The sequence below is a fragment of the Dipodomys spectabilis genome, unplaced genomic scaffold (assembly GCF_019054845.1).
Source record: "Dipodomys spectabilis isolate Male_0828 unplaced genomic scaffold, ASM1905484v1 ptg000089l, whole genome shotgun sequence".
Lineage (NCBI taxonomy): Eukaryota > Metazoa > Chordata > Mammalia > Rodentia > Heteromyidae > Dipodomys > Dipodomys spectabilis.
Window position 1 is genome coordinate 19,163,661 of NW_024870766.1, and position 14,888 is coordinate 19,178,548.

The 14,888-nt window shown below is 38.7% G+C and overlaps 1 protein-coding gene across 1 annotated transcript in view; it reads right to left on the bottom strand.

Annotated features, from left to right (window-relative positions):
- The window catches only part of Lamb4 (laminin subunit beta 4), a 98,527-nt gene extending 89,320 nt beyond the window's left edge, over positions 1–9,207 (bottom strand). Inside the window, exons 1-2 of the mRNA XM_042684798.1 lie at positions 9,174–9,207; positions 974–1,131 (exon numbers count right to left, since the gene is read on the bottom strand). Of these exons, the coding sequence (XP_042540732.1) occupies positions 974–1,131; positions 9,174–9,207 (192 nt within the window). The remainder of the gene's footprint in view (positions 1–973; positions 1,132–9,173) is intronic.
- Positions 9,208–14,888: the final 5,681 nt, after the last annotated feature.

Below are 14,888 nucleotides of genomic sequence, written 5' to 3' on the forward strand. Positions count from 1 at the left end.
AAAGCTTGTCTTTAAGGGGGTCAAAGGGACAAAAATGTCTTTGCTTTGGAATTTATGGTTTGGAAGCAATACAGTTTTCAAGTGCTATCATAAGGTTAGTTGTACAATCCATCCATTCTATTTTGTTCTTGCCGATACTGGGGCTTGAACTCAGGGTCTAGGCCCTCACTGTTTCTTGGCTTCTTTGCTCAAGGTTGGTACTAAAACCACAGCTCCACTTCTGGCTTTTTGGTGGTTAACTGTAGATAAGTGTCTCATGAACTTTCCTACCAGAGTTGGCTTTGAACTGCAAGGCTCACATCTCATTCGTGTGAATAGCTAGGATTACAGGTATGATCCAATGACACTTGGCTCCACCCAGAGTTCTATACCTTCTCTACCTACCTAAGATGGGCTCTCACTCTGCACAAAGCCTCTTGGGTTTTTAATCTTTATTGAAGAGGTTGATTCTGCTCAGCTGTGTGGGAATAACAACATTGGCAGCTAAGTAGACAATTAGATTTTACAGATTAAACAAAAAAGTTATTTTTCTGTCTAATTTTGAAGGTAACAGAAAACAGAAATAAGAGAGGTCTTCTATGTTTTCTGAATAGTTAAGGTTTTCTAGACTTTGAATTACGTTGTGTCAGTCCAGGAAGAAGGATGCTCTCCTTCTATCAAGCTGTGGGTGGCCCCAGGCCCACAAGAAAAAATTGGTATCACTGATCAAATAATGTCTCAACAAATTGGAAAGGTGAACAGATGCCACAGTGGTACTCACTAGACACTATGTGGAAAATGAACTGTACAACTTGTGGGTGGGGATGGAAGAGCAAAACTGGGAGAGAGCGAGGGAAAGGTTGGCATTGTCCCCAAAGGAAATGTATTCATTTTTTGGCTTATGTAACAGTAACCCCTCTACACATTACTTTTATAATAGCAATAAAAATACTTAAAAAATAATGTTCCAACAAGTAACAGAGAACCAACACACCTCTAGGTAGCTGAGAATGCAGTACTGTTGGGCTTCTTTCAGCCCACAGGTAGAAGATGCAGTAAGCTGTGCACTACGTCCCACAAGGAGATTGCCGGGGCTCGGTCGGCAGGCACCTCTGCCACATTCATCTTCTGCTTTCCAGCCACTGAGCCACCCTTGAACATACAGAAACAGCATGTAAAGTAGCCCCAGAACTTCACAAAGCCCTTGGTTCTAGAGGTTGCTGGTCTCCTCAGCCTGATGGGACAACTCAACCTTGGAGATCACCCCTCTCCCCACATGGAACAATGAATGACCGATACAGCATTCAAAAGACTGGCACCATTGAGTTGGGCTGAAATCAACTCCATGGTGCCATTCTTGTTCAGCCTTTCCTCTTGGCATCTGGTGGGAGCTGGACTCTCGTGTTGACCACAGCCAATGTCCATCAACCTCCATCTCTCATTCCTGAGAGCACTAACAATAAATCACATGCACACAAGTCCCTTTGCCAGCTCTGCTTTGAAGAAACTGATCTGAGACAAACTCCATGCCTGGGAATTCTTTGTGTGTCATTTAGGGAAAACAAGGAAGAAGAAGAATACATAGTTTTAAGGAAGGAGAATCCTAACTCCTTCTGTACATTTGTTGTTCAAACCCATATGGAAGAAATAGGAAGATTTAAGAAATCTTGGGGAAAATAACCTTCTCCTAAAATATGAAAATTCATGTGAACCCTTTTATAACCTGCATTGTTTGGTTCAGATACTGTGGGAGAATTCAAGATCCTTGCGGAGAAAGTGAGAGATGAGTAGGTATGCCAAACTCAGCCCATTTTAATTCCTGCTGTTGAACAGACTTGTCCTGACCTGAAGGGACCTGGATTCAAGTAAGGTAGGACTATTATAGGAACTGCACTACCCAAAGACAATCTCACTTCCCAAAAGCTACTTTTAAAATTTGTCTTGCTTTAAACGTTATGTTCTAGAGAAATAAGTATTATATCTGAGTTCAGTTCAATACATTCAGAAACACCTATCAAGTCTACCTAATTCAAGTCTGTAGTTTGAATAAACCAAAACAAAAAATTGTTACATCTTGAGGAGATGAATATGATCAAATTATAAATTATGTGTATGAAAAATCACAATGACTATGCCACATTATACAATTAATATATACTAATAAAATGTAGAATTTTTATACCTAATGCCATTCAGAAGGCAAAGTTAGGACCATTCATCATATAGAAAATTATATGAAGAAAAAATTGTAAGTGCATTAAAATTTCACTTTAATATTGTTAAATAGGGTCAGTAATCATAGCAAATGATAGAAAACATAATTGAGTCCAAAGTATCAGATAGCAAAGAGGTAAAAGAGAATGTAAGTGATTTAGAAGCCAGTTGCTATTGATGGGAAATGTCCAACTATAGCGCAGCTGTTTCTTCATCTAAAATAAAAAAAATAATGATAGCGAAGAACCACAAGCTCTATGCAGAAGATCTGGGTGAGAAGATAGGGTGAGAGTTATCAATGCAGCCAAACATGTCTCTTAATTGAGACAGAGGAAGAAAATGTCACCAATAAATCCCTTTGGTATCAAGACACCTAGACTAACCTGAGCCACAATTCTAACATCATGTATTTCCAAAATAGTTTTTAACTTTCTAATTTAGTAAGACACTAAATTAGAAAATATTGCTTCACTAGACTCTAAAATAGAATCAAGCTTAGCTTATGGAGCAACAGAGAAGGCAGAGGTTGGTATATGTGTAGATATAGGTGGGCATATCTAATGACGTCTTTGCATGCTTATTTAACATTGGGCAAAGATATATAAAACCTTTAAATTTTCTAATATGTGATGAAAGATCTCAACATTGTTTGCTGAATGGTATTAAGTGGAATAATTACTGTGTCTCATTCTATTCAAATTATAGATCTGGGCTAATGATAAATGCCTTTAAAATGTGCTGAAATGAATTTGAGATCAACAGAACAAAAAAGGATGTCCAGGACCAAAAAAAAAAAGGAGGAGGAGGAGGGGGGAGCTAAAGTATCCTATCTCCCTTTCTTGGATATTTACAATGGACATCAGTGTTTTAAATTACTTAGAAATGTTTATGTAAGCATCTATCTACCAAATGTGGGAACCTTAATTCAACCCCCAGTACCACAAGAAAGAAAGAAAATGAAAAAGAGAATGTTTCTGTAAAAAAGAACCCATAAAAGTAAACCTTTTAAAAGTTATTTGAACTAACACTCTTCAAATTTATTTTATGGAAGACATCTTTTTTTTTTAATCCAGCTCAGATTAATATTATATTCAGCACAAGAAATCAGCACAAGAAAAACAGTTGGAAATGCTAAAGTTATTTTCTTCTGGTCTAGAAATGCTTTAATTTTGGAAGTGGGGATTACTATGTCTCAGAGACTGGATTTCAGAAATTGATTTAAGATGTAAATGAGTTAGAATGAAATTCACTCTGGAACATTTCATAAATTATCTACAGAGTATAACATATATGGAGCTATAAACACAAGTCTTAACACAATGTTTGACAGCCATCAAGTTAGCTAAAGGAAAGAGACAAAAGAAAATCTATATGGAACCAGACAACTGTCAAATCTCCCTCCATGCAAGTGGCGTGGGGAAGGAAGCCCGAACAAGTTCTTTCCTGTGGAGTTTGCCCTATTAGGTTATGTACTATATATATTTTTGTAAGCAATAACATTAATAGGTTGAAAAGTTTGAATAAAAGAAAGCAGAATATTAATCAGGCTGAAATCTAAAGTTAGTATTAAATAAAGTTGAATGCACACACAACGAATTTCCCACAATATTTTTTGGATAGCTATTTATAGAAACAGTTGTGCCTCTTAAAAGTATACTTGAATAGGGTAATATAGACTCATTTCTAAATCAGTTAAAGGATTACAGTCCTTCTTGATTATGGAGGCCAAAGCAGACATTGGTAATTTTGTAAAAAAGCAAAATAGCCTCTGGATGGAAAAGTATAGGACCTAAAAAAGCTTGAAAATTTTTAAAAAGAAGAATAAAGGGAAGGAATTACTCTACCTGACAGTAAGGCTTGCTGTACAGTTGAAATAAACATGACAGTGTAATATTGACAGGCCAATAGACTAGAATAGGAACCCAGAAATAGACTAACATGGATATGCCAGCTGATTTTGAGACACACAGGCAATTTAACACAGAAAAGACTAGACTTTTAGGTTGGGTGCTGGTGGCTCACACCTGTAATCCTAGCTACTCAAAAAAGCCAGAAGAGCCGGGCGCTGGTGGCTCACGCCTGTAATCCTAGCTACTCAGGAGGCTGAGATCTGAGGATCGCGGTTCAAAGCCAGCCCGGGCAAGAGAGACCGTGAGACTCTTATCTCCAATAAACCACCAGAAAACCGGAAGTGGCGCTGTAGCTCAAGTGGTAGAGCGCTCGCCTTGAGCTGAAGAGCTGAGGGACAGTGCCCAAGCCCAGAGTTCAAGCCCCATGACCGACCAAAAAAAAAAAAGCCAGAAGAGGAGCTGTGGCTCAAGTGGCAGAGCCCCCTTCTTCACAGAAACTATTTTATTAATATGTGTCAATATAAACTATTCTATTAATATTCTATTTGTAATCATTAGTCATGTGACTTAGCCAGCTAGGTATGAGTTCTATAGCTTATGTCTACCCTCTCAAAAGTTACTAAGTGGCAATTAAAACAAGAAATTGTTTCTTTACAACTTCACTGTGAAGATTCTCAATTGTAGGTACATTTCTTTTTCGCTTTCTCTGAGATAGTTATGTGAAGAAAAGCATCTTTTGTATACTTTTTAAATATATTTTTCATTGAAAGATACTGTACAGAGGGGTTACAGTTACATGAGTAAGGTAATAAGTACATTTCCTATCGAGCGTTGTTACTTCCTCCTTTGTTTTTCCCCCACCACCTCCCCCTCCAAGTTGTAAAGTTAGTTTTCAACATAGGGTCTTGTACATCTTATTGTTACAATGGGTCAAACTGTCTCCTTATTTTAGCATTTTGTTATTTCCCTTCCCGCCTTCCCATCTCCCCCCCTCCCCACCCCCCCTGCAAATTAGAAAAATGTATATACAAGATGCAGGGCACTGGAATAAAATTCAGTGAAAACTGAGGTTATACCATGGGGGAAGAACATACAAAAGAAACAAAAAATCACATAGTACATTATTTGTACATTAAAAACAATACCAAGAAAGGATAAAACCTCTTATGTCCCTATCTTGGGGTTCATTTCACTTAGAATCATCTTATATGATCATATATACATAGCTTTTGACCTTTTCTGCTTGTCCCAGACGTATACTAGATATTGCAAATAAGGGAAACCATGGGACCTATGTTTCTTTGGGCCTGGCTTATTTCACTTAATATATCTTTTCCAAGTCTTTCCATTTCCTAACAAATAGGGCGGTGCCATTCTTTCTGACAGAGACATAGATTCCATTTCTTTTGCATACTTTTTTTTTTTGTAGTACAAGAAAGTGTCCTTAGTCGATTACTATGGGTTTTTCCTTTTATCCACCAAACAACCCAAACCACATCTTTTGTTTCCCAAACTGGCAACGAGGACACATAACTTAGGAGTTTGGACTCCAATAGACAGGGACTTTTAAAAACAAGGTCAGATATAATAGTTCTGTTGATTCTTCATGTGGATTAAGTAAGATTTCCCTTCTAGGCATTTATTCATTCAGACAAGTTACATCCTGAATTACTTTATTGGAATTTGTTGCCTTAGAGATTTAACATGTTTTTATAACTTGACTTGGCCATACTTGTTTTGACCAGATGCATACTTTTCAGAAGAAGTATTCCAAAATTTTATTTATAAAAATTAAGCTACAGTTCTTGCAATAGCATAAGTGCAAATATGAACTTTAACTTGTACCAAAGGTTTAAAAATACAAGTAATTTAAACATGCCTGGACTGCACTTGGCTATATCTTTCTTGGGCCTAAATGGTCAACAGCCAGATAATCATATTAGAAATAGGTTGGAATTGATTCAAGGAATAAAGTTATTTGTATCTTTGGGCAATCAATGCATTCCTCAAAAGTTACACACAGCATGAGGACAGAATGTTATTAAAAATGAATTCTGAAAACCTGGTCATGTAAAAAATATGCAGCAAATTTCCTATAAAGTGAAGGATCATTTGTATAAATCACTCATATAATTCAGCACAATTTCTTTTTTTTTTTTTTTTTTTAATTTAATTTAATTTTATTTGTGAACATACTGTACAGAGGAGTTACAGTTACATGGGCAGGATAATGTGTACATTTCTTACCAAGCATTGCAGCCTCCTCCTTTGTTTATCCTTCACATCCCTTCCCAGCCTCCCCCCTCCCCCCCTAATCCCAATCCTTCTCCTTCCTCCCTCCCCCCAGGCCCCCCCCACCAACATTGTAAAGTTCGTTTTGGACATGACAACTTGTACTTCTCATTGTTGCAACAGGTCCACCTGTATCCTTAAACAACTGGTTTTTCCCCATCTCCTCCACAAGTTATACTGACATCAAATATAGTGAAAGCAAGGGTTATACTGTGGGGGAGGGACATACAAAGCAACAAAGAGATAATCTTATAAATGTGTTAGAAACACAGCAGCACAATTTCTTAATCAAGTATGTTCACACGTATATTAGAATTCATTGCAGACTTTTAGAGGATGCACATACACATGCATGTTATTTAGTTATTATGAGTGACAGAGCTCATTCTACTTAACTTTCCATTCAATTCCCAAAACCTGGGGACTAATGCATTTCTTTATGGCTCTTTCTCTTCTCTCCCTCAGTTGGAATGCAAGGTGAAGTATTCAGAGGGGCTCCATTATTTATACACTGCCTATAGTCACCCCACTAACCAGAACATTCCTGACTGATGATAGAGGGGCAAATTATGAACTAGAAAATGCCCACATTGAAGATGTGTGGGCCAACTAATTTATGAGTTTGACCTGAGGTAGCCCTGGAGATTTGGTTTTGATTAGCAAAAGCTTAGGTTTAGGAATCCAGGACCCATGGCAGTGAGGCCATTTCTGCCAAAGCTAATTTAGTTTCAAAGCATTCTTCCTAGAGAAAAAGGATACCTAACTGCTCAAGCACTATCCCATAGACTTAGAACTTTCTTAAGTGGGAGAAGAGAGGGGGGAGAGGTAGGGAGACAAGGAGATGGAGAGGGGGTGGTGGTGGTAGGAGGGAGAGAGACAGAGAGACAGAGACAGAGAGACAGAGACACAGAGGGACAGATAGAGAGAACATGGCCTGATAGCCAGTGGCCCCTTCTGATTCTGGATACAAGTTCAGTTCCTTGAAGGCAGATATATATTAGAACACTTTTTTTTTCACTGTGGAGTCCAGCTCCAAGCCTCACAGTTGTAGGATGTGGAAAATAAAAGCATGGCTCAGGAGACTGCTTCCACTGGCTTGTGGTTTGCTTCTCCAAGACAGGCAATGTCCAGCAGAGAACAAGTGAGTGATCCCCAGCTGGCACCGTTTTCTGCCTCTCTTACCAGCAAATCTAACTGGGAAATTACCTCAGGGCTTGGGAATTGCAAAACTAAATGGCAAGATACTGGAAGTTCAAAGAAATTCACCATGAATCTTTGAAGTAAATATTCCAAGCAATTTAGTACTCAGTAACCAAAAGCAAACTGTTGGAAACACATCTTCTATGATTAATGAAAATTATTCTCAGCTTATTAAAGTCAGAAGAGTTTGCCTTTTATCTTAGAATGCTACTTACTTTGAATTCTAGGGAGCATTTTTTTGGTCTATGAGATGTTTACAAGGCCTCATCACTGGGAGAAGTTACAGCTGAAGCAAGGCTATATTTAAAAAAATAAAGGCATTATATTGATAAATTAAGAATCTGCCACTATTCAATATTCTTTAGTTTCTTGCATTACCTACTATGTGCTGTCTATAGCCTTCCATCAAGGATTGAGGAAATAAGTATGAATGGAGATCAAACTATAAGAGAACTCTTCGGTTGTTTGTCACAATTAGACAACTGAATAGCCATGCAAAAAAAAAAAAATAGGCAAAAGGGAACCCTACTGAATTGTTGGTGGGAGTGTAAACTTATTCAACCACTTTGGAAATCAGTATGGAGTTTCCTCAAAAGACTCCACATAGAGCTCCCCTATGACCCAGCAATCCCACTTTTGGGCATTTAGTCAAATGATCACTAACAAGACCATACTAAAGCTACCAGCACGACTATGTTTATTGCAGCATTATTTACCATAGCTAAGATATGGAACCAATCGAGATGCCCTTCATTAGATGAATGGATCAAGAAAATGTGTGTGTGTGTGTGTGTGTGTGTGTATATATATATACATACATACATACATACACATACATACATACACACACACACACACACACACACACAATGGAATTCTGTGCTTCCATCAGAAAGAATGACATCACCCCAATTGTTAGGAAATGGAAGACTTGGAAAAATTATATTAAGTGAAGTAATCCAGGCCCAAAGAAACATAGGTCTCATGGTTTCTCTTATTTGCAATATCTAGTGTATGTCTGGGACAAGCAGAAAAGGTCAAAAGCTATGTACATATGACCAGATAAGAGGATGTTAAGTGAAATGAACCCCAATTGGGACACAAGTGGTTTTTAATCTTTCTTGCTATTGTTTCTAACATATTTATAATGTACCATGTGATTTTTTTTTGTTTCTTTGTATGTTCCTTTCCTCCAGTATAACCCCTGTTCTCACTGTATTTGATGTCGGTGCCCTGCGTCTTGTATATATACTTCTCTAATTTGGGGAGAGGAAGGAAAAAAATCAAAATGCTTAAATAGGGATACAGGTTGATTCATGGTAACAATGAGATGTACAAGACACTATGTTGAAAAACGAACTTTACAATTTAGGTGGCGGGGCGGGGGGGGGGGGGGGGCGGGGAGAGGGGTGTGTAGTTGTGGAGGTGGGAGGAAGGGATGGTAGGGGAAAAACTAAGGAAGAGGCAACAATGCTTAATAGGAAATGTACTCATTACCTTGCTCATGTAACTGTAACTCCTCTATACAGCTTTTTTTTTAATAATAAAAAGTATTAAAAATAGACATGTTTAAAAACTATTCCTACTAAATATTTTAGGAGATTGCAACACAAAAAGAAACTGGACTTTCATACTCACCAAGATGCAAAAAAAGGCTCAGCTGAAATTGCATTCTTTCTTCAGTAAATGAGTAAATTCTATTATGCTAGGTTAAAAAAAGACCAAGGTCAGTCACTGACAGAACCAGTCATTGGCACCTACACATACTCTTTGAAAGCTGTCAAATTTGTCTGAGGGTTTTTAAGGATAAGACACAAAATGTCTACAACATTTTAAGAAACAAAGATGTATAAGATATTACAAATATTTGTTAGTTCACTTTACCACTTTTGACAATACAGAATTAAATAGCTTCTAAGACATAATATAAAATGCAGAGCTGGCTGCTGGTGGTTCACATCTTCAATCCTAGCTACTCAGGAGGTTGAGATCGGAAGATCCTGGTTCAAAGCCAGCAGGGGCAGATAGTCCCTATGAGCCTCTCATCTGCAATTAATCACTCAAAAACCATAAGTGGAGCTGTGATTCAAAGTGGTAGAGTGCTAGCCTTGAACAAAAGAACTCAGGGATAGTGCCAAGGTCCTGAGTTCAAGCCTCATGTCCAACTAAAAACAAATGCAATTACTTTTATATTTTTAATTTTAGTCTATTTTTGCCCATTTTGTTTACAAATGTTGGGCACTATCCCTTAGCTTTTCAGCTTAAGGCTAGCACTCTACCACTTGAGCCTCAGCGCCACTTCCTACAAATTTATTTCCTTTCTTTCTTTTTTCTTTGTCGGTTGTGGGGCTTGAACTAGAGTTGGGCACTGTCCTTGCTCTCTTCACCTCAAGGTGAATGCTGTACCAGTTGAGTCACAGCACCACTTTTGGTTTTCTGGTGGTTAATTGGAAATAAGAGTCTCTTGGGACTTTCCTGCCAGGGCTGGCTTTGAACTGTGATCCTCGGACCTCAGCCTCCTGAATAGGTAGGATTATAGGTGTGAGCCATCGGTGCCAGGCTTACAAATTTATTTTCTAAGAAACCGAACAATTAATACACACTCATTATAGAAAAAAAAGAAAATTCAGAAAAACAGGCAAAAGGATTGTAAGCATGAACCACTGGTACCAGCTAAGGCTCAAGTGTGTGTGTGTGTGTGTGTGTGTGTGTGTGTGTGTGTGTGTGTGTGTGAATGAGTGTGTGTGCCTATCTGGGCTTGAAAAGATTCAGGCTCTGGGTTGCTTAAGGTAATTAAGGTTCTGGATGGGAAACACCATGTTATTCATTCTTCTTTTTCTCCCATGGGGGATCCATTCATAGGGCAGAGTCTAAGCTGAATGATGTTTGCCAACTATACACCATGGGCCAAATTCTCCTCCTGTGTTAGATAAGAAGGATGAAGATTGCAGAATTCCAAGAAATGTAAAAAGCGTTGGAATTGCAATGCTGAGTACAGGAGGCTAAGAGGAAGTGGAGGAGGGGCTCTTGTACAGCACTTCCTGCAACAAAGCTTCCTTCCCATCACAGTTCCTCATTCTCTGAGGAAGATGAACTTCTGAGAATCTTTTAGTTTGTCTGAGAATTATCATCTTCAAGAATAATAACACTAGTACCTAGCTGTATCTTAAGCATTTTAAAAGTATACAGTTCTGTGGTGTTAAGTACATTTATATATGTATGACAAAAACACTTTTGATCTCATAAAACTGAAATTGTTTAGGCATTGAACAAGTCTTCATGTCCTTCTCCCCTGTTGCCCTTAGCAACCATTGTCCTATTTTCTGTGTGGATTTGGTCTCTCTAAATATCTCATATAAGCAGAACCTTGTACTATTCATCCTTCAGTGACTGGCTGATTTCACTTAGCATATTTCATACTTTTTGTGTGTCTTGGGTCTTGAACTCAGAACCTGGGCTCTGTCCCTAAGCTTTACCACTGAAAGCTAGCACTCTACCACTTGAGCCACAGCTCCATTTCTTGCTTTACTAAGAGTCTCCCCGAGAGACTTTCCTGCCTGGGCTGGTTTAGAATAGTTATTCTCAGATCTCAGCCTGATGAGTAACTGGGATTACAGGCATGAGCCACTGGCACCCTGAAACATGTACTTTTATACATTGAAAGTGATAGTTACCACAGATATCAACTTTCTCTTGTTTGTCTGCATAATACATATTTTGTATGTTATATCAGGAATCATTAGATAGTTCAATGTTATTTTTCTTGCCTAAACTGCATCATGGTGAGGGATGCAGGAGACGGTGCTACATGTTCACTTTTGTTTCAATTACAATAGATGCATGCTCTTCTTAAAATAAAATCTTTATATGTATATAGGACATTAATAAAAATACTTTTGAAAGATAAATCATTCAGGAGAATTGAACCCTCTCCTAAAGGGTCACAAACGATATCCCCTTAATAACAATAAACATTGAGATGTAAAATGAATGCATGCCAGCACTAGTCATTTGAAGCTTTCCAAGGTGCAGGAAGGCTCCAGTCAGGGGTTGCTCTTCACCACACATCAGTTTCCATCTAGATATTGTCTTCTTATGCTGCAATAAACTTGCGAATGAACATCATCTGATCACTGTTCTGATAATTATAAACGATTCTCTAATATATTATATTCCTTTTTTTTTTAACTTAATACTGATTCTCCATATAACTGAAAGTTGTGAACTTGCTGGTACCTTTTCTTAATCCCTAAAATGCCAACCTGTCTGTGAGACAGAGGGTGAAACTTACCGGGATTGTCGGGTCTGAGGAGGCACAGGCAGCAAACAGAGCATGTAAAGGCACACCTAAAGTGAGAGTCCTTTTAAGTAGAAAATATTCTCCCTGAGGCACCTCTGAGAAGGAAAAAAAAAGAGAGGGATTCCAAAATCTGCCAACAAAGGTGATTTGTGAAGCTGTCTTAGGTTGTGACTTATACACACCCTGAATATTGACAGAGACCGTGTTTTTTCTAATACAGAGATATTTTGTTTTCTAGGGTTTTTTTTTTTGCCTTGTGTTTCGATAGTTAATTTTTTCATATGTGCATAAGTTACATTTTAATCAATTAACTCTTATTGCTATTGCTCTATCTTTCCCCGAACCTCCTCCTCCCCAATTGTTTTTAACTATTTTCAGTGAAATTCTTTGTTTGTGGTCATTTTAAAATATCTTGACACTTAAGCTAAATTAGAGGTTCCGGTGAAATAGTTCTTTTTGCAATGGTCTGTCCAGTGCTAACTGGACACCTGTTCTCTTAGATTCAGCAACTATACCATTGCTGGTACTACATAAAGTGGTTTGGACCAAACAATATGATTTGAAATTCCATTCTTCTGCTATGGACTAGAAGTGGAGCGAAGGCATTTCAGGATGCCAAAGTGTCCGTATCCATTCCAAGCCTGTACAGTTTCAGTGAGTCATGTTATTGGTTGCTTGAAAAGATGTATTTGAGATTCCTAGATGTTCATGCAGCAGAGCATCTGATAGAAAAATAATTAACACCTTAGAAGTGAATTGAGCCAAAATGAGATATTCATCCAACACAATGAATACCAGGGAATATTTGCATATCAGGGAATAAAGTCAACATACATTCCCAAGCACTAATCTCCTGTGTCTTTAAGGTCTTTTCAGTGCTACTTTTTAGTGATTCTTGCCTGATATGTACATGGTACTTTGCTTTATATTTTTTTTTGCCAGTCCTAGGGCTTGAACTCTGGGCCTTAGTGCTGTCCCTAAGCCTCTTTGTGCTCAAGGCTAGCACTCCACCACTTGAGCCACAGAGCCATTTTTGGCTCTTTCTAAGCTCTGATGTGCTCCTGAAAAGAAGCACTGTCTTTCCCAGTTCAAGACTAAGGGAGGGGGATGCTGTGCCAATATTAATCAACTAACTTATTTCAGTCAAACATCCCCCCAAGTCCCAGGTAGCAGGAGACCCAAGGCAGTATACAGTTTTTAGGCCGAAACTGGAATAGGGGGTTTGAGTGATATTGAGGGACTTTTCAGTTGGTTCATTTGATGGTTAGCAAGCTGTTTCTTCAGTCTAATACTATTATTTTCTTTTAGGCTTTTAAATTATTGTGCAAAACTAAAAAAAAGAGGCACTAAATCTTTATATATTTTATTTCAAACATTGGAATGCCATAGAAATAATTTTCATTCCTTTTGAAGTATGTACATTTAAAAGTCTTGTTGCATCCTTAAGTGTTTTTATCTTACCTTGAGGGTGTCTCCTTTATAAATTTATCTCCAGTTTTATAATAAAATTCGAAGTGACAACCTGGCTTGTGTTCCAGAAATTGCCTTTAAATAATAATGAAAGGTTACCATAGATTCTTTCCATGTAAACATGCTGCCTTGAGTTATCTGCTTCCAGCTTATAATGGCTTAACCTTTACATTTTAGGTTTAGGATTAGGATTAGGGATGGAACACAGGTCAGGCAATTTTTCCAGAAAAGTAATGCTTCCATTGGAACAAAAAAAAAAATGCCAGTGGGAGAGTGAATCAGAAGTATTTTCTCAGTGTAGCTTATTTTAAGCAATCTTGGTCTTTTTCACTTTTCCAATAAGAAGAGAGCTTTATTGAAATTCCTGGAAAATCATATATGTTCATTTAATCACATTAAACATATGAAGAAGCAACTCAAAATAATGTGAAAACTTACAGTCTTTTGATGACTATCTTTCCAGATCTCACCTTTCTCTGTTTTGTTTTGCTTGTTCTCTCTCAAAACAGAGAAATAGAGGACAGGCTAAGGAAGCTAGCAGAAGCAAATAATCACACTCAGCTGAACAGAATTCAAGCTCTTTTTCTTAGTCATAGGAACTCCCAAAGGGGCAACTTTCATTAGGCAGCTCACATCACACCTCACTGGTTGTAACTCTACAGTTCAGTGCCTTCCTGGAAACTAAAGTGAAATGTGCGGGAAGTGATGTTTCTTTCTCAGGACAAGGTACTTCCTGCAAAGGCCGCCTGAGGCACCTTTTTTCTAAACAGAGGGGCAACCCTACTATGGCCTTGCTCCCACTTTTTTCCCTGGGGGACTGGGCTAGGAAGTTTCACCTGAAGTCTTGCCCAAACTCAAGGAAATTTCATGATGGCTAAGGAGTCCTTATTGGGCACAAAGAACCTTGCAAGTCCTGGCAGATATGCGAAGGGCTGCTCTGTCTCAGGAGACTGTGTATAAAGCAGCCAGTCAGGCTTTAATGGGATTTTGTGAGCATGCATATGCTAACTCCAGCGCTTAATGGAGCTGACAGAACTCAGAAAGTACAGAGTGTGGGCCTGCTCATGAAACCCTCAGGCAGTGAGGAAGAGGAAATCCTCCTTTGACGTGACTGATAAACAGCCTTCTGCCATTGCAAGAGGGAGCCCAGGCAGAGTCTCCTAACAGATACCCGCGGGGTTACTGTGGGTTTCTCCAATAACCAATTGTCCCACTTCCTCCTCTGACAGGTCCAGGTAGCCTGCAGGGGCCTACTAGTAGTACTGAATTTTCTTCTGCCCTTCCTTCCAGTGGGCAGAACTCGTTTAAGCTATAGCTCTTCTGGCTCTGGAGCTGACAGAGAAGATTGCAGAACTGTAACAGGCAACACCTGCTTAGCGTGGTATCTCAGTGGCAGGTGATGCCTACCAGTGTTTTGGCTCCATCTGACGTCTACTGCTACTGTTGTGGTCTTCTCTGGTTCTCCATCTGTGTCTGCACATTGGTTCTCCAAGTCTTTAGTGGGGGGGGGGGGGGGGGGACTGCCTAGGGTGTTTTATACTCTGGGCTGCATTTTGATTGGTTGCCTCTATGACAATTGACCC